We start from the raw sequence: 23,929 nt of genomic DNA on the forward strand, positions 1-23,929 counted from the left end.
GAGCTCTACGCGAATCGCGTAGAGTTCTACACACTGCCCAGACTAAGCACCGGGGACTCAGATGCAGGGGACCTAGATCCTCCTGTGTTACCCCCCCCCCCCCAACTTACCGGTGCTTCTGAGTCCCCGGTGCTTAGTCCGGGCAGCGCGTAGAGCTCTACGCGATTCACGTAGACAACTTCCGCTCAAGCGCGTAGAGCTCTACATTTTGGAAGTTTGGAGGAGGGAGAGGGAGTGTTAAATGGGGGGAGCATAAGGCATTTCTGGAGGCAGAGTGCTCTGTGAAATGCCTTTTAACCCCCTTAATGCCACTCTGCCTCCAGAAATGCCTTTTAACCCTTTATGCTCCACTCTGCCTCCTGAAATGCCTTATACCTCCCTATATGCCACTCCGCTCCATAATATCCCTTTTAACCCCCTAAATTCCAGAATGGCATATAGGGGTATAAGGCAATTCTGGAGGCAGAGTGGCACATAGGGGGGTCAAAAGGCATATCATGGGGCACAGTGGCATATAGGGGGGTATAAGGCATTTCTGGGGCAGAGTGGCAAGCCTGGGGGCAGATGTGCATAACTGGGAGGGTAGGTTGAAAAAAAGGAAATAAAAACAAAAACAACATATTTTTCTCAATCATAGCTTTTATTAACAAACAATTGTTCACATAGTTTACATGAATTAACATTTACTGGTAAAACTTTTTTCCTATAGCGTCGTATTATATTCAGGCTTTTTCTTTTTTTCATTAATTAATATTCAGATTTTGGGGGGTTGTCTTATAATCAGGGTCGTCTTATCGAGCAAATACGGTAAATAAATGAGAGTAATGATACTTCAAATGTTCTTCATCTGTGTATTGTCTACATTCCACTTGCATATTTTTCTGCCACTGTTAAGCATCATTTGTCGCTCAAGTAAAACTAACAAAATGAGCACAAAAACAACATATTTAGGCATTAATGAAAATATGTTTAATGTTCTGTCAAAGTATTACAGTCTATTTAACACTGGTTTAAGTGTTATCCTAACTGCCTAAAATAATACCGCAGAGTTGCTACTGAAATATGATATATCAAAACCAAACATATGGACATAAGGCAATGAGTGATGTATGGTGCTCAAGCATATGGGTGTTCTTGCATATGAAACGCCTGGGTTTAATAGCAGCAGACATTCATTAAATTCTAATAGCACACGACCGTGGGGGAAATCTAAAATACATTTCGCTTTGCAATGACTGTTAGGTTTATAGAAATGTGGTGTTATGACCACAAACTTGACATGTTTATATTAGGTCTTACATCAGAAACAATATTCGGTGGGTAGATGATGCCATTTATTTGTATTTTTCAAATCATATTTGATAAACTTGTTTCCATGTACAGTACTTTGAATACTAGTATATTCATTGTGTAATGTCAAAGCTCCAGGCCTATAATGAAATCAAATTTGAAAAAATGTCAGCATTTTACAAAGGGCTAGAATTGTTTTAATTTTAAGTTGTTAACATACTTACGCATTTTTCTGCCTTTTTCGGTTTCTGGTGTGTTGTCAGAACATTGTTTTTATTCCAATGCCTTTTTCATTATTTGTTTTTGTTTATTTTCATTGTAATGTCCAAGGAACACTTAATAAGGTATACATATTTACAAACCTTATTGCTCGTACATTTTGCTTGTAAGCCTGTTTATTTTAAGAAATCTTTTAATAAACATGTAATATCTGCCAATCCAGGTTATGTTCTTGGTGCGAGAGCCATTACAGCAATACTCTAGTATTGAATTTGTACTGTTTTTTACGGGTTACCAAATTTTGTAAACCCGGAGGATGACTACAAGCACCTGCACAAAGCTCGTGTTTGCTGAACTAGTACACCAAAACTACACAGTGCTTCTCTGCGTTGCTAGCAGTAAAGAGTTGGTGTTATACTAAGCAACATACTAAACTCATAAAGTACTGCCTACATTACATGATGCTGATACACAGTACACACCAGAGTATTCCCCATTGTTAACCTGTCTTTTATAGAGGTAAACGACTAATCCAAGAGAGATTAAGTTGGGTGGGATTTAGATGTTTAATTGTTGGTTAGGACAAATGCTGCTCCCTGGAAACCCAAGAATCCTCTGTAATCTCTGCAGCCTTGGGCAAAATCCAGGGATTTCTAAGGAATGTTGATATACATATATATGATGTATAGTATCTAATGATGAAAGTGATTAATTAATGGCTAATTAGATCCTGTCTTTTGATTTCTTTATGTAATTAAAGGAGGGGTTTTTTTGTTTTTTTTTGCACCGGTTTCAATGTGTGCGTTTTAAAAAGGACTGTGCAGGATTTGAATACAAGAGTCATTAGCTCTTAATGGTATATAATACATAAGTGTTTATATCTTAATTGAAATGTATTTCTCTTGTTTACCTCTATTATGTTCCAAATATTTTATTCAGTGTTAATTATCAAGGCATTATATTAAAAAATAAAAGGAAGAAGGGGGTGGCATTTTATAGCCCCTTCCCCTAATCTTTACATATTGTAATTGGAAGGACTTTTCGTAAGTCAAAACATTTGATTTTTTTTAACTCACATAATTTGAGTTTGTGGTTAACCAATTTTTATTCATCCCTGTATTTCATTCTATAATATCGTCTCGTTTTATGCTTTGTGTTTTTATTATGATCGTTTTACTTGGTTTGCATGGCTCTAAGAAAACATGCTGCATACGTTAAATCTTAGTGCTTTTGGCTTTCCAAAGTAGAATGGACTGAAAGGACACCTATTCAGCGCCGTATACAAGAGAGGATAAATACTTTCTAACATCACAAGCAATGTTTTATATTATTGTGGTGTTTGACACTGTCAGGTTTTTGTTTATTTTGTCTGACCTTTAGGAAATGTTTCTCTACATTTAGTGAAACGTTAGTTAAATATTCAATTTGAGTTTTGTCCGTCAGCTGTTGATCCATACCACGAGCCGATAATTTGAACATGGGTGTCCCACAATTCGTCACATTATTACATAAAATAGCTGACTGTTGTGATTTTATTTTGCTGCATACACAATGAACCAGTAAATACATGTGTGTGTATTAAAGCTAGGATCTTTGTGCCAGATTCTGTCAAGTATCGATTTGGATGTGGTTAATAAGGACACTAGTAATGCCCTTTCTGTTTTCTTCAGCTACCTTTCTTCTAGTTAGGCCTATCATGGTCTGCTCCAGTGGAGCTAATCTGAACTACATATGCTGTCATTTCCAGTCCACCCTCCTGACTTGTGTGTACTTTGCTTGGCTCTTCTGACAGATGCCGCCTCAGTACGGTCAGCAAGGTGTAAGTGGCTACTGCCCACAAGGCCAACAGCCATATTACAACCAGCAGTCGCAGCCTCAGTACCCGCAGCCCCAGGCTCAGTGCATGTCGCAGGCTCAGCAGCGGTACCAAGCCCAGCAGGTAAGCTATGATAGCCACTGCTTACAAAATGAGGCATTTTTTTATGGCCATACTATATGAGCCTAAGATCCAGAGCTTTACTGCCTTGATGATATGGCCATCATCTGGGAGCAGGAAGTGGACAGGTCTCTTTCTTGATTGTGGAGCGAAAATGGGTGGTACCACTGGGGATAATAATTCTTCAGGAGGTAAGACATTGCCCTGGAGTCTCGCCATTCATATCTGATTTACAGAGTCTCCAGGGCAGACCCAGTCAATCCCTTTTAGGTTAACAGCAGAACAAAATTATTCCTCCGTTTTTTATTATCATTATTATTATTATTTTGCTTGCCAGAATAAGTGTATGAGCCCAAATTACACCAGTACTAAATGAAAGTAAACAAAAATAAACACTACTTGAAATTGCAAACTATCTTACTTGTGTCATTTGGTACAATGAATTTGGGAAGTTAACAGTGTAATTACGTGATCCAGTATTGCATGTTCTGATAACACATTTATAAAAAAAAAAAAAAAAAAATCTGTGCAGAGTTAACAAGAACACTTTAAGACCCATAAGCATTCTAAATTTAGCATGTGCTCATTACTGAAATGTTCTAATTTCAAATGTGTGTGCGATTTAAGAGTTTCAGTAACTATGTCTGATAATGGATGTCAGCAAATACGGTATATATTTTTAAATAAGCTTTTTACAAATTTTACTATTTCTTCTACTGCTAATACTAAATACCTGTATGACTGTGTTTGAAATATATTGTGCATCACCGGAATCCTGGCACCAAAAGAGGTTACCCCCTTTTTTTTTTTTTAAACAAAGGAAAGTTAGCAAGTGCATGCACTATTTTAGACTAGTAATTTATAAAATACCTGTAAATAGATGGCATCAATTAGATTTTCCCACCTGAAGATGTGTGGTGTAGACCTGAAAAAACATTGTATCGTTGGTACAAACAGATGTTGGCTGGCTTCGCATTGTCCCAGGAATCTATCTCTTTCCTGATGCATGAGGCTCTGTATACCAATCACTTTACTTTCACCAGAGAACCAATAGCTGCCTACTTCCAAATGTCATGATGTCCTTTTACTCTTGTACCTCTAATTGACATTTTTTAGGCTTATTTCCTTATCACACCCCAAGTTGGACCATCTCTCATCTCTCCCAAGAAGTCCAGCTTTCCTCCCCACCTTCCCTTTCTTATGTTGGCTACAGCATATTATCCCCTCCTCCTCTCTAATCTAGCAGATAATATTTTTTTTTTTTTAGGAATTAATCTTTGCATGAACAAATCAGTATCCGATCTCACACAGTATTAGTTTCTGTTTAATAGAGGATATGTTAAATGGCAAGTAGGCAAAGGTGACAGAACCATAATTACAACATAACACAGAAGAGACAAGTGCCTTTCAGAGGCACATCGGACACTTTAAGAAAGTTCAGGCTGCGTTAATATGCAATGTCAAGGTGTATGAGCGTGCAGTGACAACATGAAGTAGCATCTGTCAACTCTTGTTCATTTCAGTTTTTATCTGCTGGAAACAGAAAATCCAGCAAGATATGGTTGCACCATAGCCAGCATTGTTTTGTAATTAAGGTAATGGAAGAGGGGTTTTTTTGGACTTAAGGCTTTTTTGGACTTAAGTTTTTGGTATCAGTTCTGTCTTGCAGTATTGGAGGTTTGAGTATTTGTACCTATTAAATTCTAGTGTAAATGTAAAATTTTCTACTGTGATTAGTTTCCACAACTTAAGGCAAAGAATTGTCAGGGAATGTTTAATGTGATCTGGGCCTTTTGATGAAGTATAAATAAGGGTTTCATGCATGGCTGGAAATATTTGTGTTTTTTGTGTCACTTTTCATAGATTCTTTAAACAAATGTCCACTAGCCCTTTAATGTGTTAAAAATACCCCAGTGGGCTTTGTTATTGTTAAAATTGAAAGCCAGTTGCAGACATAATAGATGCCTATGGACCTGCAAACCGTGATGTTTTCCATGTCAGGCTGGAGCAACTGGAAATGGTGCCTAGTTCTGTGAATAACAATCATAAAAGGTCTTTATTTAAAGGGGGAAAATGCAGGAAATTATATGGAGGGCAAAACAGCCCCAAGAACAGAAGGCAGTAGAGAGTGGAAATAGGAGTGTAGTGAGAGGGGCAGACTTGGAAAGGAACGACTGAGAGAAGGATGAATGATGGCAATAAACAAGGACAAGACGGACAGTTGATAGAAATATAGTAGGAGAAGAACACTGTCTTGTACATTTTTACCATCTAGAGATAGCTGGATGCCAAACGTCTATGGACATAATACATGCTTGCCGTTCCAAGAGGTGAATAGCTATATGAGCTCCATTATCATATCATCTCTCTAGATTCACTCTTCTGCTGTAAAACTGCACATCTCTGTTCACCGTAAAACACTACCTACAATGTTTGAAAATATTGCAATGAATATTAATAGCACATTTGTAGGATTGTTACAGATTCACATAATGTAATACACAAGGAGTTTCAGTAGTTAAACATTCTGTTTACTTGCCACAGGCTCGTAATTGACATGTGTGCCCGCATGTGATTAAACTAGCACTTGCATGTTATGTTCGGTTCTACAGCTGTAAACCTAGCATAGGTGGATCTTGAGCCACCCTTGAGATTTATCCACTTCAACATCATCGTAGCTGAGAGGGCCTTTTGTATAAAAACTCGCTTACACATAGATGCTTAATAATAATTTTTATAATTAGTCGGTTCCCAACCTCAAAATCCTGCTAATTAGGCCAAAATAAAAACACAAATCGTGTCCGCTCTTGAGCTTATGTCTTTGCCCATTTTTCATGAGTATTTTTCCTTTTTTTGTCTTTCTTTCTTTCAAGTTTTAAATGGTTTCTCACTATTTAAATCACAGAAGGTTAATTAAAACAGCGCCACTCTCTGCATTTGCCGGGGAATATTAACCTCACCAAGCTCATGTTAAATCACTGAAGTGATAGAATTGCATTTGCTTGATAAGATTTTGCTGCGAGAGCAAAGACAAGGCCATTTATAGTTCAGTGCCATTAATTGCTTAGCATTTAGATATTAGCACAGGAGTCTATTAATTAACTTGATAATAAAACTATTGGAATGTAGGCCGATGAAATGATTTGGTTTTAGTGGACCTGTGGAGCTCACCAGCAAGAGACAAATAGATTCCTATATTCTCTCCTGATCGTAAACTCCTAGAACACATTTTTCTTTTAATGAGACCTGATGCTGGGGATTGTATTGGACCCATGTGACATCTCTTGCTCCGTGTTATTTTTTTTGTCCAGCACAGGAGCATGGTTTCTTTTTGTTCTAGAAATATATCCACGGGTGGAAAGACTAGAGATGCTTTGGTCTAAAAAGCTGATAGGCAGTGGTAAATATATCATTTCACCCCCACACATCAGTTTTTATTTTTTACATTTTTAACAATGGTTTGTTTTACCCCTCCCGGACCCCTTGCTTATCCTATGGTTGTATACATATTATTAATTTTTCATGCGTGGCATGGTTCTCCGGGTCGCGGGAGCGGGGTCTTGACACGCCCCGCTCTCCTCCCATTTTTTCTTTTAAATGGCGTAAGTCCGACGTAAGTGGGACTGCCCGCCGACGTCAGTGTGCAGTCCTGGCCGCGTCCCGCAAGGGAAGGCTCCGGGTAGCCGGAGCCAAGAAGTTCCCAGGTATGAATTTACTGTAACAAATCTTGACTCTATTTTATGTAATAGAAAAACGAAGTTTTGTTATAGCTGTGCATTCTGCTACTTTGGCCTAAAAAGCCTTCAGCAATGTATTATGTAGCTTGTAGAATTGGAAGATTTCCTTAGTTTCTATTGGTGTTTTGTCAGTCACTTTCTGCTATTAATACAAGAACGTTATACTTTAAAGAAACAATCCAGCCATGTATGATATTATGAAATACATACATTCACTTTGGTTTAATTGGTGTTGGGTCACTATCCTCCTTCACTGCCTGTTTATATTAAAGCGGGATGTGTACTTAAGTATGCTGCCTCTTCAGGACTGCTCCATTAGCAACACTTGCATGAAGTAAGTTAAAGCTTGAATAAAAATAATTAAACACCCTGTGTCATGTTTGTTAAGGGATTATTAATGTATTAATTATGATTTGCTCAAATCTAGTTCTTAACACAAAATTGCATTTAGTTTTCTGCATTTTGTATTTTTTTTTTTTATCTATTTGCCCCAAAGAAATCAAGCAGGCAAAATTACCTGTGTCGCACTGCAATCGAATGATCATTTTTAAATTAGACCCTCTGAGTTTTAGACTCTTATCAGATTTGTTTCTTTACTTCAATAACTCAAAAGCCCTAACCATATTTATAAATTATGAGTAAGTGTTTGAGAGTTTACTGACAGCTCCGTTCTACATTTAAGTACGCTTCCACTGCTATATTCCAATTGCTTTCCTTTCCCATTTACTTGTTAGAAGTGCTGTGGGCTATTTTTTCTCAAGTATATTTTTTTAAATGCTCATTTTGAATGCACACAGTTTTCTTTAGCCTCTGGTCACCCATTAAAGGAATTCTTCTCTTCTGCTCTCTAGCCCCACTAACTTAAAAGAATGCTGGCCACACCAGACTCATGTTAATCCCATAGTATTTTGCGCCCTGAGATGATAATTTAAGATGATGAATGGTTGCAAAAGTGATTTCAACACAGAATCGTCTTTGCAGAAAAATAAAAGGCTCTGGGAGGTGTTAATGTAGAGGGGGAAAAAATGCCTGAAATGTACTTTTCCTCTGCTGCTTGTTAAGTATTTTTGCACTTTTTGCTTTATGGCATTATTTGAGTTTTTATCTCTAGATAGATTGCTCTTAAATAGAATATTGCAGAAAAATTAGTATCACTTGTGATATACCTCCATAACATTTCAGGTGTCTAAATCGAGACACCTGTGTTCAGGCATATCACTGACAAGGGAAAATAAGTAATTATTTGCTTAAGGAACATTTATTGCAAATTATGCTTTTTGAGAGGGTATGATTCCTGCTGGTTAGGAAGTGACAAACTTGAATAAAGCATGTCCACCTCAGTCTGCTAAGTAGTGGCATAAATAATTATTTTTGGGAAGCAGATTAAACTGGTGAAGAAGGTGTGTTTGTATGAGTAGTTTGAACAGCAAACTCCGATTTGGGATATTGCAGGCACACAACTTCTTTTGTGTGGATTGGCTAAACCATTTACTGGTAGATCTGACCATTAAAAAGAAAATAAATACAAAATGTAGTCAGTTTTAATAAATGCATTCCGTTATACTAAAGTTAAAAAGTGTCAGCATTATTAAAAGTTATTTATCCTGTGTGAACACACTTGGATAGCTGTATGCTATCAACGTATACGCGTCCAATATCAAGTGGTTGTTGGAGATTTAGTGCTTAGTATTTAGTTTAGTAGAGCTAACCTTGGGGAAAGTTTCCTGTAAGAGAAGATCTGTGTGACATATAGTTAAATTGGGAAGATTCACTAATGCTGCAAAAAAAAAAAAAAATGTCTCCCTTTTGCGGGAGAAACTCTAGCTTTGGTCCTTTTTATAATGCATAGTAAAGTCACTGAGCTGAATTATTTCATCTGAACTTGACTGTAAACTCATTTAATGAATAAGCACAAGAATATACACCGTAAATCCTGAAAACTAAAAAAAACTCATACAGTGTTGAAAACCAGCGCATATTGGTAGGGAAAACATAGCTTAATGAGAAGCACTTAAGGTTATGTTTGAGGTATGCAATAGTGGTGTTATGAAGGGAAAAAAATGGCAGATATGTCCATATACATAACCTGGCACAAACTTCCGCTAAAACAGCAGTGCTTCTGATGACGTCCTCTCCCCTGATTTTCCAATTGGAAGAGAAGACTTCACTGAAAGCACCGCCATTTAGGCGGAAGTGTTAACATTAGGGCAATATGGTGGCGTTCTCCTTGACGTCCTCTCCCCTAATTGGAGATGAAGTACAAGAAGATGCGTAAATGGGTAGACAGAGAAGGTAGGGAAACATTTAGAGAGCGTGAATGAGAAGGAGTAACGGATGTTCGGATGAACAGTCTGACCTTTTTCTTCATTTTCATGTGCTTTTCATGGCTTAGTAATAATCGACATATTTGCAAAAATTTGGTTAATTTGCAAGCTGTACAAATCCTAAGGTGCTGCCTTACAATGAGATCAAGAATTATAGCGATTATTGCAAGTCTCAAGTCTGGTTTCAGTGGTGTCATAGGCACATACACCAGAAGATAATTCTAATGCCAAAGGGCGCACACATGTAAACTCACTGTTAGCAAGGCTATTTCATTAAGGGATTGCCTTTTATCCACCTAGTACTCGGTTGGGACCCAGAAGAAATACACACATAGTTAAATTACCGTATTTGCTCGATTATAAGACGAGGTTTTTTTCAGAGCAAATGCTTTTTCTTCTAATCGGGGTTGTCTTCTAATCAGACCTCAAATAGAGGTCTGATTATGAGACTAAGATCCACTGCTGCAGGGGACCTGGATCCTCCTGTCTCCCCCCCCCCCCCATTTAACACCCCCACACACACACACTTACCGGTGCTTCCTGATGTATTGCCGGGGCAGCGGGTTGACGTCTACGCGATCCGCGTAGACAACGTCCGCTGCAGCCGCAAGGAGGTGTGGCTAGCAGCGGGGGTTGTCTGCGTCTGTCGCGCATACCTTCCCCGACTGTCAGAGATCAGAGTTCCCGGCACCGGTGCCGCACCGGTCGACCTTTAGGGTCGTCTTATAGTCAGGCTTTTTCTTTTTTTCCTAAGTTAATATTCAGATTTTGGGGGGTCGTCTTATAATCGAGCAAATACGGTAAACCCTATGGATGGGTTTTGTGGCAGTTCGTTTAGACCCCAACACTAGTTCTATCAGCCCACATCTTACTCTTAATGTCAATCTGTTGATAAATAGTATCCATTTGGGCGCTAGAAGATTAACCAGTGAAAAAAAGTGTTGAACCTGTACCAAAGAAGAACAAGTTTAATATTAAAGTGCGTGTATGATTAATAATAACAAAAGAACAGTAAGGCTATATTACTTTCTGTGTAACACTGCTTTCCATTACTTTCAATTCAGTGTTATCTGGTTATTTGCGCACTTAATATTCAGAAATTTTTTTGTACGTATTTTTCTTTTTTTTTTGTATTTGATTTTAGGAAATCTTTAATATTAAACGTCTTCTTCTTTGGTACAGGTTCAACACTTTTTTTCACTGGCATTTATTAATCTACCTAAAGCAACAAGTTTTCAACTTTAGGTATTTGTATACTTTAGCAGGAGGCAGTATTCTCTGTCCTGTCCCTTTTTTACATCCTTGTCTATGTGTGATTACTCATTTTTATTTTAAGCCAAGTCAGGATTTCCCTCAAAATTACATGACACAGTTTCTGTGCTTGGAATTCTGCCAATAGCTATGGGGTGTATGGACGCAGCTCCGAGAATATTCTCTACACATGCTTTAATGTCAGATGAGAATACATCTGTGTGTTTGATTTACAGCTTCCCCAGTTTTAGGGTAGTAGGAAGGTATGGTTGATTTTGGTGATCAAAGACATCTACAGCTAGTGAGTTATGTTGGTAAAATCAATGCTTTGTCACTTGCAGTAGTCATTTCAAGCTTTTTTTCTTCTATCATTTTTACATTTGTTTGCAGTCCTTATCAGGAGTAAAAAAAATTGTAATGCAGTTTAATATCTTATCTTGTATATTTGACAGCAACCTCCATGCATTCATATCTGTCCATTATAAATTGTGCTTTTGTTTTGTGATTTGTGTTCATATATAACTTTTTGTCATAAATATTGCTCTTTTGGTTTTTAAAATAAGGGTTTCTCGCTGATGTTGGAATTACTTGTGTATATACCGTATTGGCTCGAATATAGGCCGCACTCCCCCCCCCCACACTTTAAGTCTTTAAAGTGGGGGTGCGGCCTATATTCAGGGTCTAGCGCCTGATGCCCGGGACATGCAGTAGGGCAGGGCGCCGGGCAGGCAGCAGGGTTAGGATACAGATCCCCCGCTGCGGTGCAGGGGACCTGTATCCTACTCTCTGATACTCTCAGACAGCCTCCCCTGCCGGCACTTTCCACGGGGGGGGGCTTTGCCGGCACGGGAGGTTGTCTAAGCGCATCGTGCAGACATTCACCGGCAGCAGCGGGGGGAGTCCCGACAAAGGAGATTGTTAAAGCACATCGTGCAGACGTGCCGGCAGCGGAGGATGTTTACGCGCATCGCCGCAGCCGGTGAACGTCCGCATGATGCGTTTTACCTCTGCCCCCAAGACTTACCAGAGCAGACTCCCGGGTGTCTTGCGGGGCCGGCGGGGGACATCTACGCAATACGCGTATACAACTTCCGGTGCCGGCACATCCGCTGAGTGCCGGCACCGGAAGTTGTATACGCGTATTGCGTAGATGTCCCCCGCCAGCCACGCAAGACACCCGGGAGTCTGCTCTGGTAAGTCGGGGGGGGGGGGGCACACAGAGTGGCAGCATATCTCGGAGGGGGGGACAGAGTGGCAGCATAACTTGGGGGGGGGGAGGACAGAGTGGCAGCATATCTAAGGGGGGGAGGAGGACAGAGTGGCAGCATATCTCGGGGGGGGCAGAGTGGCAGCATGTCTATTAAAAAAAAATTTCTTTAAAAAAGCACCAAACTTTTAGGGTGCGGCCTTTATACGGGGCGGCCTATATCCGAGCCAATACGGTATATATTTAATACTTCCTATAGTTGGAGTTTCTGTTATATACATATATTTTCTAGTTTTATTTTGTAATTATTAGAATAAATTATTGGCTGTTTAGGTTGCAGGCAATGTTATTCATTCCCCAGCTGCCACCGACATCCAGGATAACCGTCTTTTAAAACTGGTCATGATATCACCTGTCCATTTCAAGCCAAATGCAACTTTGCGAATGTACTAAAATTCAGTTCTAATTAAATTCTCTAGCAAAGCCTTTATTTTTGGGTAATCCATCGCTGAGTTTATGTACTGTTACATGTACTTTCTCTCTCTGTCAGTTCTAATTGACCCAGGCATTCCCTTAAGTAGTTGACTTTATATAGTTCATTCCCCTTTAAACCAACACTGTTGGTCTTTAAGACGGTTAGCCTCTGTTGTTAATGAAATTCTTCCTTATTTTGTGATGGCAGTACAATGTATTTCACCTCTCATTCAGAGGTCCTTGCTTAAATCCAGCAATAAACTCTTGTAATCCCACATTTATTGAGCATATAAACCCTGCACATAAGCCACCCTGTGCCAATTCAAGTACTATGCCTGTTTCCTATAAAGTAGTCGGATCTAGAATGCGCTTTTTCTTACCGCCCTTGAATGAAAGCCGAGGTTTTTCTCATTTGTTTGTCTATTGTGCAACTGTCCGGCAGTCTTTGTCACTTAGTGTCACTGTTCAGAATGCTTAACAACCACTGTGAGCTGTCTCTTGGTTTTTAAAGCCCTTTTTTTAATCTATGGAGAGCAGCTGGCCCACACAGCTGGAGTGTCCTGCAACAATCGCACATCCAGAAAGAAGAAAAGTCAGAAGGTGGTGTATACTAAACATTATTCCGCTAGCATATGCGCCTCATAAGCTTTAATTGTCTTAAACGACATAAAATTAGGCACAACATATTGCGTTCTACTTTAAATCCTTGGTTGTTGGACCAGAGCACATACTATATTGCGGCATGCCTACACCTTCAGTGCTTTATGATTTTGTTGCTTATGTATTACCGCTTATAACCAAACACATATCCAGCTTTTCAATGGGGCTTTCCTATAAAATCAAAGTTTTATTTAAAATAAGCAAATCTGGATTGTACACTTCTTTTCCAAACACTGTATTATTATAAATACTGATAATAAAGTTGGAGGAGAGAAAAAAAAAATCAAGCTTTGGCTACGTTAACTATTTTTACATTTACTTCATCCAGAAGCTGACAAAAAGGATCATATAGCATGACGATATAAGACAAATTTCATAACTTTACATTCTCCCGTTACAGCCACTTAATTTCTGTTTGAATTCATTTTTTTGTATTAATCAATATCTCATCACATTGATATCACAGACCGTAAGCGGTATGTCTGGTTTCAAAACCGTAGTCAAGGAAGAGACTGACTGATACAGTGCATTATAAAAACTGAATGTATTATGGTCCGAAGTGAGTATTCTAGAGATAGAAATCTGAATTATTTAAACATTATAATATTCTGGGTTGGTTGAGTGAGGAAGATATATTTAAATTGGCCAGCTGGTCGTTAGCTGGTAGCAGCCTATTTACTATATGTGAACCAGAATGGCTTTCCCTCCACCCTCATTTAACGTAATGACAATGAGTGAGAAATCCTGTCACTCAATTCGACATAACTGAATGATTCCATCTGCTTCAGCATCCACGGTAGAGTAAAATATATGTATGCATCCCAAAGTAACAGGAGATTGCCATGTTTTTGTTCTAGTTTCTATGCTTGCAAAATTTAGGTTGGGCTGGTTATAGAAGACACTTTGGATTGTTAATTAAAAAGCAGCTGTCCGACTAAAGTTTGGTTGCCTTGCTTTTATTCTTGAACAGTTTTCTTTATGCATTAGCAGGAGCTGGTTCTTCTGCTTTTTCTGCCAGAACAGACATGTTGTGAAACGTGGTTTCAGTCAAGAGCCTTGAAATAAACTGGTTGTGTTGAGGACGCCTCTAAATGGACAAAAATTCAGTTAGAAGGGTGTGTGCGTTACACTGGGTGTGCTGTTGGTGTATCTTAAAATAAATTGCTTGCATTTTATATGCATTGCTTCCTGTCTGATAAAGTATTTGCTAACTTTTCATTTACTCAGTTGTGTATGTGTGTGTGTGTGTGTTTATCACAATCTGGTTTGTGATGATGTAAGCTTGCAAGAGCAGGACCCTCATTTCCTTCTATAGCAAGCGTGTGTTCGAGTTCATTTTGTGTACTGTCAAATTTCATGTTGTTTTATTTCACTATTTCTTTCCCTAGCTCTGTGGTATCAACTAGCAATATTAATTTTGAGTCCAAACCTTCTGACATACTCCAGATTTTATTTTACTTCTGTAACTTGGCTGTTCAGTGACGGTGTTCATTTTCACCTTTTGTTACTGAAATTTTTTACAAATCTGTTTGTAAATTTGTAAGCTGCGATAAACGTGCATACTGTAAGGATAAGATTGCTGCGGCTTTTGGCAGGAGCCACTAATACCAACAGGCAAACAAATACAGTTGCCTGTTATGTACAGAAGTGCTACTCTGTGGCAGGCGTTCTCTATCATAACATATTGAAAAGTGTTCTCAAAACTGTAGTAAACCTTCTGAAATACGCATAATTTAAATGTCTAACTGAAATTAGAAGTAAAAGGGCATCTTTCTTCCAGCACTACATAAATTGTCTAGTGATCATACTAAGTTATACCAATTTTGCATTATTTTTTTTAAATCTATGCAAAAAGACTTGGCACTTTAAAATGAAACAGTCACTTTTTCATAGCTCTGAATTCATGTAATGATGTTTATAGATTAAAAGTTCCGTTACATATGAATTAGAAACCCCTATTTGAGTATACCGTGATAGCAGCTATTTTTTAACTTTTAAGGATATGTATGATTATTTCTCCCAAATTGTTTATTTCTTCCCTATAAGTTACTGTTTTCCTTTGTTTCTGGGTAGGGCAGGGGAATTCAGTTTAAACAAGGCTAATGTTCTTAATGCAGTGGGTATAAAATATTCTAATCTTTTAATCCACGTGTTAAACTTCTTTTGTGGCATTTAAACATTACGACTGTCACATACGACCGCACCATTGAAAAATGCACATTCAAGTGTCTTGTCAATACTTTTAATATGCCAATCTTACCCGTTTAGAAATAATAAAAAAAAAAAATTTACAAAAACCCACCCATTAAGAAGAAGCTGCCGTGTTCCACCCCATCCGCGGGGTGTTTGTTTTTTGCGCATGTGCACTGGGATATCGTTAGATCTCCTAAAAGAAGGGTAATTCCATGCACTTCTAAGCAGGAAATGGGGGGCTCATATGCATTAAAGTGCATATGATCGCTGGAGTGGCAGTTTAATATAATGCGTGGGACGTGTGTGTGTGTATGTATAATATATATAAATATATATATTTATATTAGTGCTTATACATTCCTTTTCTGGAATGATTTGGGGTGCCGAAGAAAAAAATGCTTTTAATGGTGAATACATTGATACTATTTGCATGGATTGGAAAGAATTTGGCTGTACTGCCTTGCTGCCCCCTTGAACCTATTTAGTCGGTCTGTTTGCAACGTGTACAATATGACAAGACATTTTGCTTTGAAATAGGTTAGCTTTACAGAAAGAAAAAAAAACAAATAGGATATTTCCAGTTGAAATTTTGTTTCTACTGATTGTGTATGCTGAAACTTAACCTTTCCTATTCAATTAACTTGCTAGACCTTTAGTGTCTGGTCTCTGTAAATGCCAACACAATATTATCATATCTACGGCTACCTTTCTTTTTTATTTGTGTATTAACTGAACTGCTTCAGACAGTTTTACAGTGCTCTAGTTTTCACTCTAATTGGTTGCCGCTTTCATTTATTCATATGCATGTTTTCTAGCGGCGGCTATACACGCAGAATAAATCAGTTTAAAAAGAAAATGAAGTAAGCACTGCAAGTATGTAGAAACAAAATTGATTGGATTTTGCTCCTTTTTGTCTCGCTTTAGTTTTTAATTTGTGTGTGTCTGTTAACTTTTGTTTATTGTAAAGTAGGAAACCTCTACATAGGGTTTGTATCAGTAAAGTTTTTTTGGATGAATTTGACTTATATTGGCTGTTTTGTGGTTTACTCATTCATATACAAAATAGTTTTGATCTCGAAGCATACACCTCTGTAATAACCACAATCTAGCAAGCAGAAACACTATCATGATTAGGGACACCACTGACACTGTCCACAGTAAAGGAAGCGCCTGAGGAATGAAGAGGCCACTCTTAACGTAACAGAGACTTGAAACCACTGGTGTATATGTACTATACGTCTGTAGGTATAATGCTTTAGATGTGTATATACACACACTGTATTCTTCTGTCTTTTTGGGAGGGAGAGCTTTATTTGTTTCTGTTTGTAAGCCATTATGTTAGCAGTGAAATGAAGGGCACCAAAATTACTTTCATCTTTGAATCAGATAATGTTGGGAACATAAAAATTAAATTCAACATATCGGCGCACACAGATGTTGTCTTTGGGCAGTTGCATAGAGGATAATATTGATTTTCAGAGGTCATGTTTTCATTAACTTTGAGACATGGGACAGAGTGCTACTTGTTGGTAGTCTTGGTAGGTAGGAGATTCTAGTTGAAGCATTCTTTAATTTCAGTTTCTCTTTTTGTTTTGTGTAAACATAAGTGTGTGTCTGTGTATAATTATATATGTAAGCAATTGCACATATTACGGTAATTCAAATCACTTTCAAAATATAGAAATGTCAGAAATAAGTGATACACCGAAAAGATGCCCATGGTAAAATCTTAGCAAAATGTACTCTCTGGATCCTGGTCTCTGGCACTTTATGTACATTAATATGTAATGTTCGTTGTAGTATATGATTATGATTTAAAATGAGGCTATTCACAATTTCTGCTACATAGTAAAATATTCTAGCTTCTGGAAAAGGTTGCTCCCAGGCTGAAAGTTTGTTCATTGGGTTCATTGTGGTTTAAGGTCTCTGCATTCTTAGTAAAGTAATTGAGATGCTTTTTCTTGTGTTATCTACAGGAAGTGTCCCAGGAAGGTTATGGAAACAGACCACAGCCTCCTTCAATGACTCCAGGGAAGACCAACCATGAAGACTTGAATCTAATTCAGCAAGAAAGGCCATCAAGCTTACCGGTAAGATCTGCTTACTGTGTTCATTTTTTTGAAACTGTACAATGAATGTTTTGTGTTGACATCTGTGTTTGGATTTCCTAATGCATTTATACAGCTAATAAAAACAGTTTTTAATGCAATGTTAAAATAACGTTTCGCAACAAACACCACAAGATTGTTGTACCTAAGTTCGTCTATATGGGTACAAATTGCCCCTTTTTTATTTGTTTGGTCGTTAACCTTATTATCACTTCAATTGACTGACTTAAGAAAGATTGCATTTCAACGATATTTTATTTATTTAGGCTTTGCCATTATCTGATTGTTAAAGATGATTGTGGTTGTGGTGGCGGCAGCTTATTGCCGTTGGTGTCTTTACAAACTCAAAAACGTTGTGTATTTTTTGGTTTATATAGCATCGTCCTATTCCCCAGCTTGATCAAATACTCTTGGTTAAACTGTGTTTTATTTGTTTCCACTTCGGATTGTTGTAGTGTACAGGCACTGGCATTTGTTTTCATATTATTAAATACTTAGCCCGCTAATCAATGGATGTGCGATGAGAAACAAATACTAATAAAAGACTAGTTACTTCGATAAGCGCCATTAACCTTTTCTCCTACAGAGCATGTACTGGAAAGCTGCAAAAGCATGCTCCTATAAATAGTATACAATCTCAGCATGTGGCTGCCGGCTGCTAGAAAGGTCATTGAATATAGCTTGCAGAGTAAGGTGAGTTCACCATAATAACTGCTTATGACAAGCGAACAGTAGTTTTGATGATTCATTCTTAATCCTACCCAATATATAATAATAATAATATAAAATACATATATAATATAAAATGTATGTGTGTCTACATGTCTAATTGTTGTACAATATATATAATAGTGTGTGTGCATGCGCACATGTTTGTGGTTCTACATATCAAGATTTCCTACACTGTTTGTGTAGTATTTAGTATTTACCCATTTTGCAGCATTCTCCTGCAATGTTGTAACCTAGCTGAATGGTTTTGTTTTCCAGAAATTTTTTAGCTAAAAATTGTTACTCTGTGAAAGAAGATTATTGACTCGCCAAGCCTCCAATTTCCAGAAAATAAAGCTCCTTCCCTGCGGCTTTCAGTGACATGTTGTGCGTGCATTCTATTTCGGAGCACAAACTGTAATTTAAAGACCAGGCCGCTTGATGCCCCACTGAACTTTGTTTAAGCCTGAAATAAAGGCAAAAACCCATAATGAAGCAACAATGAAGGTTTCTTGAGTGCTGTGTTCAGCCATGTAAAGTGCATACGCTGAAACACACAAAAAAAGTGATTTTGATAAAGCTGACATTTTGAGGTGTTCACAAGCTGAGATTGTTGTCTTTTGCCCGAGGATCAGTATTGCCCGTAGGTCACTTTACATGTCAAATGCTACTCCAAGAATGCTTAGTGAGTTTGTTTAACATATAGAATATTTCTGTATACATTCCAAACCAGAACATTTTGTTCCGTCAGGGGATGTACATAACATTCTGCATTATTATATTTTTTTTAATTGAAAATGCCATTTATGCGAGGATTTTGCACATGCAGCTGACCTTACTTGTCACTGCATGAGATTGGAACATTTATTACACTTCCTGCCTCCCTCATTATGGCAGTTGAAGGCCAGGGCTCAGAACTCTTGATGACAGATCCTGCGTGGCGTGAAAATCATTTAGTATATGCTCAAAATTATTACTACTACTGGTTTTTAAAATATGCAGTTCTTTATCCATGGGAGATTTTGCAAACATCCTCATGATTACCCTCACCCAGTAATCTATTTATGGGGGTTGCTTCCCTAGGCCTGACTGAGGACGGCGTCCGCAGCCACCATCCTCTCTTCAATGCAGAGAGGGTCCACTTGCTTCGTGCGGTCCTCTTGTGCCTATCTCGATAACTATATAGAATTAAAGCCATGGTTGCTTAGTACCCTTGAGTAAAACAGTTTATGCTCCAAATGTTGTTTAGAAAGAAAACATTTTTTTTTATATGTAAGAATTATCATCCTGTCAACTGTGTCTAAAGTGCTGCAGGCTTTGATATCTATTGAGAAAATACAACCCTCTCCTCGTCCCCTTTCATACTCTGGAAACAGTAATGCATTTGAGGGCTGTATACACATCAGAAGCACCCCTAGGTGTGGTAAACAGGGCCTAACGATTTCAGCCCTGGCATAAACCAATATTGTCTAACTGAGATTATGGACTTCTGCAATGTATCACCTCTCAGCGGAGTTGACTCTTTATTTTACAATACCAATTTATCCTACAGAATTATTATACAAACAAGTCATTCTGATTTATATAATCAACCCAGATGCTGTATAAGGGAAAGCTGTGTAATCTTAAAGGGAGATCATGGGCTAATGTCAGATGGATAGAAACACAAAATTTGCTGGCAGATAAGAACCATTTGGCCCATCTAGAATGCCCATTATTCCTAATGTAGAGACTTGAGTCTTAATCGTCCTTGGTCTGGTCTTAGATCCAGGATATGTTTTTCCCATGCAATGTATTAGTCTCTACCACTACTGATGGGAAGCTGTTCCATGTATCTACCACCCTCTCGGTAAAGTAAAACTTCTTTACGTTACATCTAAATCTCTCACCTTCCTGTTTTAGACTATGGTCGCTTGGCACGTGTATTATTTAACCTGTGTAGTGGATCTCTTGTACATGACCATAGACTATTATCATGCCGCAGTAAAATCTGTGTGAGATAACCAATGCCTTTGGGATTTACAGAGAAGAAAAAAAAAAGAGCTGTTAAACCCTTTCAAGTCAAGCTTTACCCTCTCTTGCACTACACAGGCGGTATAAATTTGCCTTCTGCTAGCTACTGCTGCGATTACATTATGTTAACTTGGTTGTGCAATTTTGATGAGATAAAAGGAGTGTGCCCTAGTTGGAAGTGTGGTGTGAATCCACAGGGTATAAAGCAGGCGGTGGAAAATGAAATATTTTCAACAATTTTATTTCTTTTTATGACACATTCGAGTGGCAGGAACATTAGATGTTTGGGAAGGCTTACTGTGACGCAGAAATCCAGTTTCTTGTTTTTAAGTAATTCTTCACATTTTTTTCTCTCTAGGTGTTAGTTAGCTATAACTTGGAGTGTTTAATTCTGGCCCCGAATGCCTTTTTATATACTCTGCTTTGCTGTATATTAAGACAATATTTTGCATTATCAAATACGGTTAGTGTAGATGCTGGATATACCATTTAAACATACTCAAAATACCGTATTATAAGACAACCCTGATTATAAGACGACCCCCCAAAATCTGAATATTAACTTATGAAAAAAAGAAAAAGCCTGAATATAAGACGACCTTAAAGGAAAAAAGTTTTACCAGTAAATGTTAGTTCATGTGAACTATGTGAACAATTGTTTGTAATAAAAGCTATGACTGAGAAAAATATTTTGTTTTTATTTCCTTTTTTTTTTTTCAACATGCCCCCCCAGTTATGCACATCTGCCCCCAGGCTTGCCACTCTGCCCCAGAAATGCCTTATACCCCATATATGCCACTGTGTCCCATGATGTGCCTTTTAACCCTCTAAATGCCACTGTGCCCATGATACGCCTTTTAACCCTCTATATGCCACTGTGCCCCATGATATGCCTTTTGACCCCCTATATGCCACTCTGGCATTTAGGCGGTTAAAAGGCATATTATGGGGCAGAGTGGCATATAGGGAGGTAAAAGGCATTTCAGGAGGCACTCTGCCTCCAGAAATGCCTTACACCCCCCATTTAACACCCCCCCCTCCCTCCTCCAAACTTACCGGTGCTTCTGAGTTGGGGGGGGCGCATAACACAGGAGGATCCAGGTCCCCTGCATCTGAGCCCCCGGTGCTTAGTCCGGGCAGCATGTAGAGCTCCACGCTGCCCGGACTAAGCACCGGGGACTCCAAAGCACCGGTAAGTTGGAGGGGGGGGGGGGGGGCATAACACAGGACGATCCAGGTCCCCTGCAGCGATCTGGATCTTAGTGTCATAATCAGACCTATTTGAGGTCTGATTATAAGACGACCCTGATTATAAGACGAGGGGTATTTTTCAGAGCATTTGCTCTGGAAAAAACCTTGTCTTATAATCGAGAAAATACGGTATATGTATATAGTGCACTTCGCTCTGCTGGGTATTTGTTGACTAAATAATACATTTTCTTTTTACCAATGCATTAGTATATAAAATGTATGATATATATATTTTCCAAATGTCATGGCTCCCAACTACACATGTCTTTTTGGTAATGTCTTATTGGCCTTTAGCTAACACCTATGACACCTATGTATATTACTTCATACAAAAGCAAAAGACCCTATGATCAGAGAATGTGACAAATGCGTACTTCTGAAAGGCACATCTGGCATGACATTTTATCTTAAACAATCACAACATATCCTATTCCTTGAAAACAATTTCTATGTCGACTCTTGCATGTCATATGCATGTATTTGGTCTCCCCCCCCACACACACAAAAAACAACAAAAATGAAAAGCTAATGCAGTGATGAGCATAAAAAGCCACATTAAGGGTAATAAAAGCCAATGTAAACTTCTGCTAACATTATGGATCTGTAGGAATAAAATTGAGCATCTTGTTTAAATCCCACAGTGCATTAGTAACAATGGGCTGATGGTTATCATAGGGGAATAGTTGTGCGGTAGGGATTAATAGCTTTAGTACCCACTATGAAAAATGGGTTGTAGATGTGAGTCATGCTTCCTGTGATCTACTTCAACCGCTGGATGTCATTAGTTCATTTTCAAATGGCTGCAGCCCTAGCCCGGGCATGCTTGCAGCATCAGTAGAGGACTTGTTTTACGGTCTGAAGGCAAGATTGGAGATCACAGATTGGCTTATTAAAAGCCATAAAACTCAGGATCAGGTACCTAGGTATAATCATCCCTAGTTAAGATATAGAGAGTAACCTATACACTATACTTTACTGTATTCTTTTCAAAATATTTAACAATATTTAAGTATTGGACAGCTCCAAAGTATTTCTTTGTTCTTTTGCATATTTTTATGTATGGGTTTTGTATTATCTTGAACTTGACACATCCTGTTTTCTTTTTATCATCTTTGTTTACTGAATTATGCCTATGTTATCATTGCGTATGGCTTGTTTGATTACAACTATACGACTGAACTGTTTTTCAACTATTTTATACTGATAACCCTTTTTTGTGTGGCTATCCTACCATGTGTTACGTACTGCCACCTACATAAGTTTTGGTTGTAATCTAGAAGTATGTACAACATGATATACTGGGTGGTACGTTTAGACGGTGGTGGCTTTAAAGAACACTTAATTTTCATTACTTAATTATTTGACTTGGTATATAAGTATGTTATGCAATGCCCACAAGACTGCAAACTGTCCTGGAAGTCCCAGAGCTGGACACTATTATTGCATACATATTTATCTGTTAACTGTACTTTGAAACACCATTTTGTCTTTTTTATACTTTTTGGGCTAGTTTGAACATATAATGAAAAAAAAAAAGACCTCTAGGGTGTCCATAAAGCTCTCAGAGAATTAAAGGGACACTTCATGGGTTGCTATGGTGAGAATGGTCGGTGTTGTACTTTGTAAAATCTTTTACATCTATATTACTTTACAAAGTGTGAGCCTCTTGCTGATGGAAATGACATTGAAGAATCCGTCTTTTCTTTTACTGGATATCGTGGAGACCTGCATGTTAGCATTCATTAGCCTTTAACATACAAAATATAAGTACTAATCCTGTTGTATGCTTTTCACATGAATCGGTAGCTGGTCAGTATAATTGCTGCCATTTTCCCATATATTTTAGCTATTTCCCCTCTGTTAATATTGATTCTTAATTAAGAAACATTGTAGGCCATGTTATAAATGTTGAGCACTCAACTGTCCATCAGTTGCTATCGTCATTGATCCAACTCCAAGGAAGAAGTATTGGCTCACCCACTATAATAAATATGGTGGTATCCAAGACCCCCCCTATTTTCTTTTGTTTTTTGTACACGAGTTGTATGTGCCTTGGTGTGCTCTCATACTTTGTTTCAATGGTGATCACTATGCCTGGCTGGTCTATTTAACAGTAGATTTAACACATACCAAAAAATTAGATTTTTGAGAACATTCTGTTTTGTGAAGATGAAACCATCAAAATGTAACCAGGTCATTTCTAATTTGTGTATGTATATATATCGCAGGCAAGATACTGCAATGTTTACTGTACATTCGATGTTCCCATCTGGTCTGTTTAGCATCAGTACTAATTGACACCAAGTGTTTATTTAGTGTCAGCCATTTACACAGTTCTTCTTCGAATACATGACATTAGACTGTAAGATTACAACCAGGGCTCTCTCTTTACCTAAAGATGTAACCCACAACCCCCTTTGGAATCTACCCCATAACCATCCTTGAGTGTTTTTATACTTCATCAGCTGACACATCCTGAGCAGTCCCTCTAGCTGCTGCAAAGCTGTAATTACATCTTTGTCTTTGAAGTCATGCACACTGTTAGTGTCGCTATGGAG

The 23,929-nt window shown here is 38.2% G+C and overlaps 1 protein-coding gene across 3 annotated transcripts in view; it reads left to right on the plus strand.

The window, feature by feature from the left end:
• Positions 1-23,929, plus strand: part of LOC149288010 (AT-rich interactive domain-containing protein 1B-like) — a 178,567-nt gene that overhangs the window by 44,961 nt on the left and 109,677 nt on the right. For all 3 annotated transcript variants that reach the window (XM_089492131.1, XM_089492132.1, XM_089492133.1), the window contains exons 3-5: positions 3,302-3,448; positions 17,268-17,397; positions 22,207-22,232. In XM_089492131.1, coding sequence (XP_089348257.1) covers positions 3,302-3,448; positions 17,268-17,397; positions 22,207-22,232 — 303 coding nt within the window. The remainder of the gene's footprint in view (positions 1-3,301; positions 3,449-17,267; positions 17,398-22,206; positions 22,233-23,929) is intronic.

Source organism: Sceloporus occidentalis, unplaced genomic scaffold, assembly GCF_023333645.1.
Source record: "Sceloporus occidentalis isolate IW3139 unplaced genomic scaffold, rSceOcc1.0.p SCAF_54, whole genome shotgun sequence".
Lineage (NCBI taxonomy): Eukaryota > Metazoa > Chordata > Lepidosauria > Squamata > Phrynosomatidae > Sceloporus > Sceloporus occidentalis.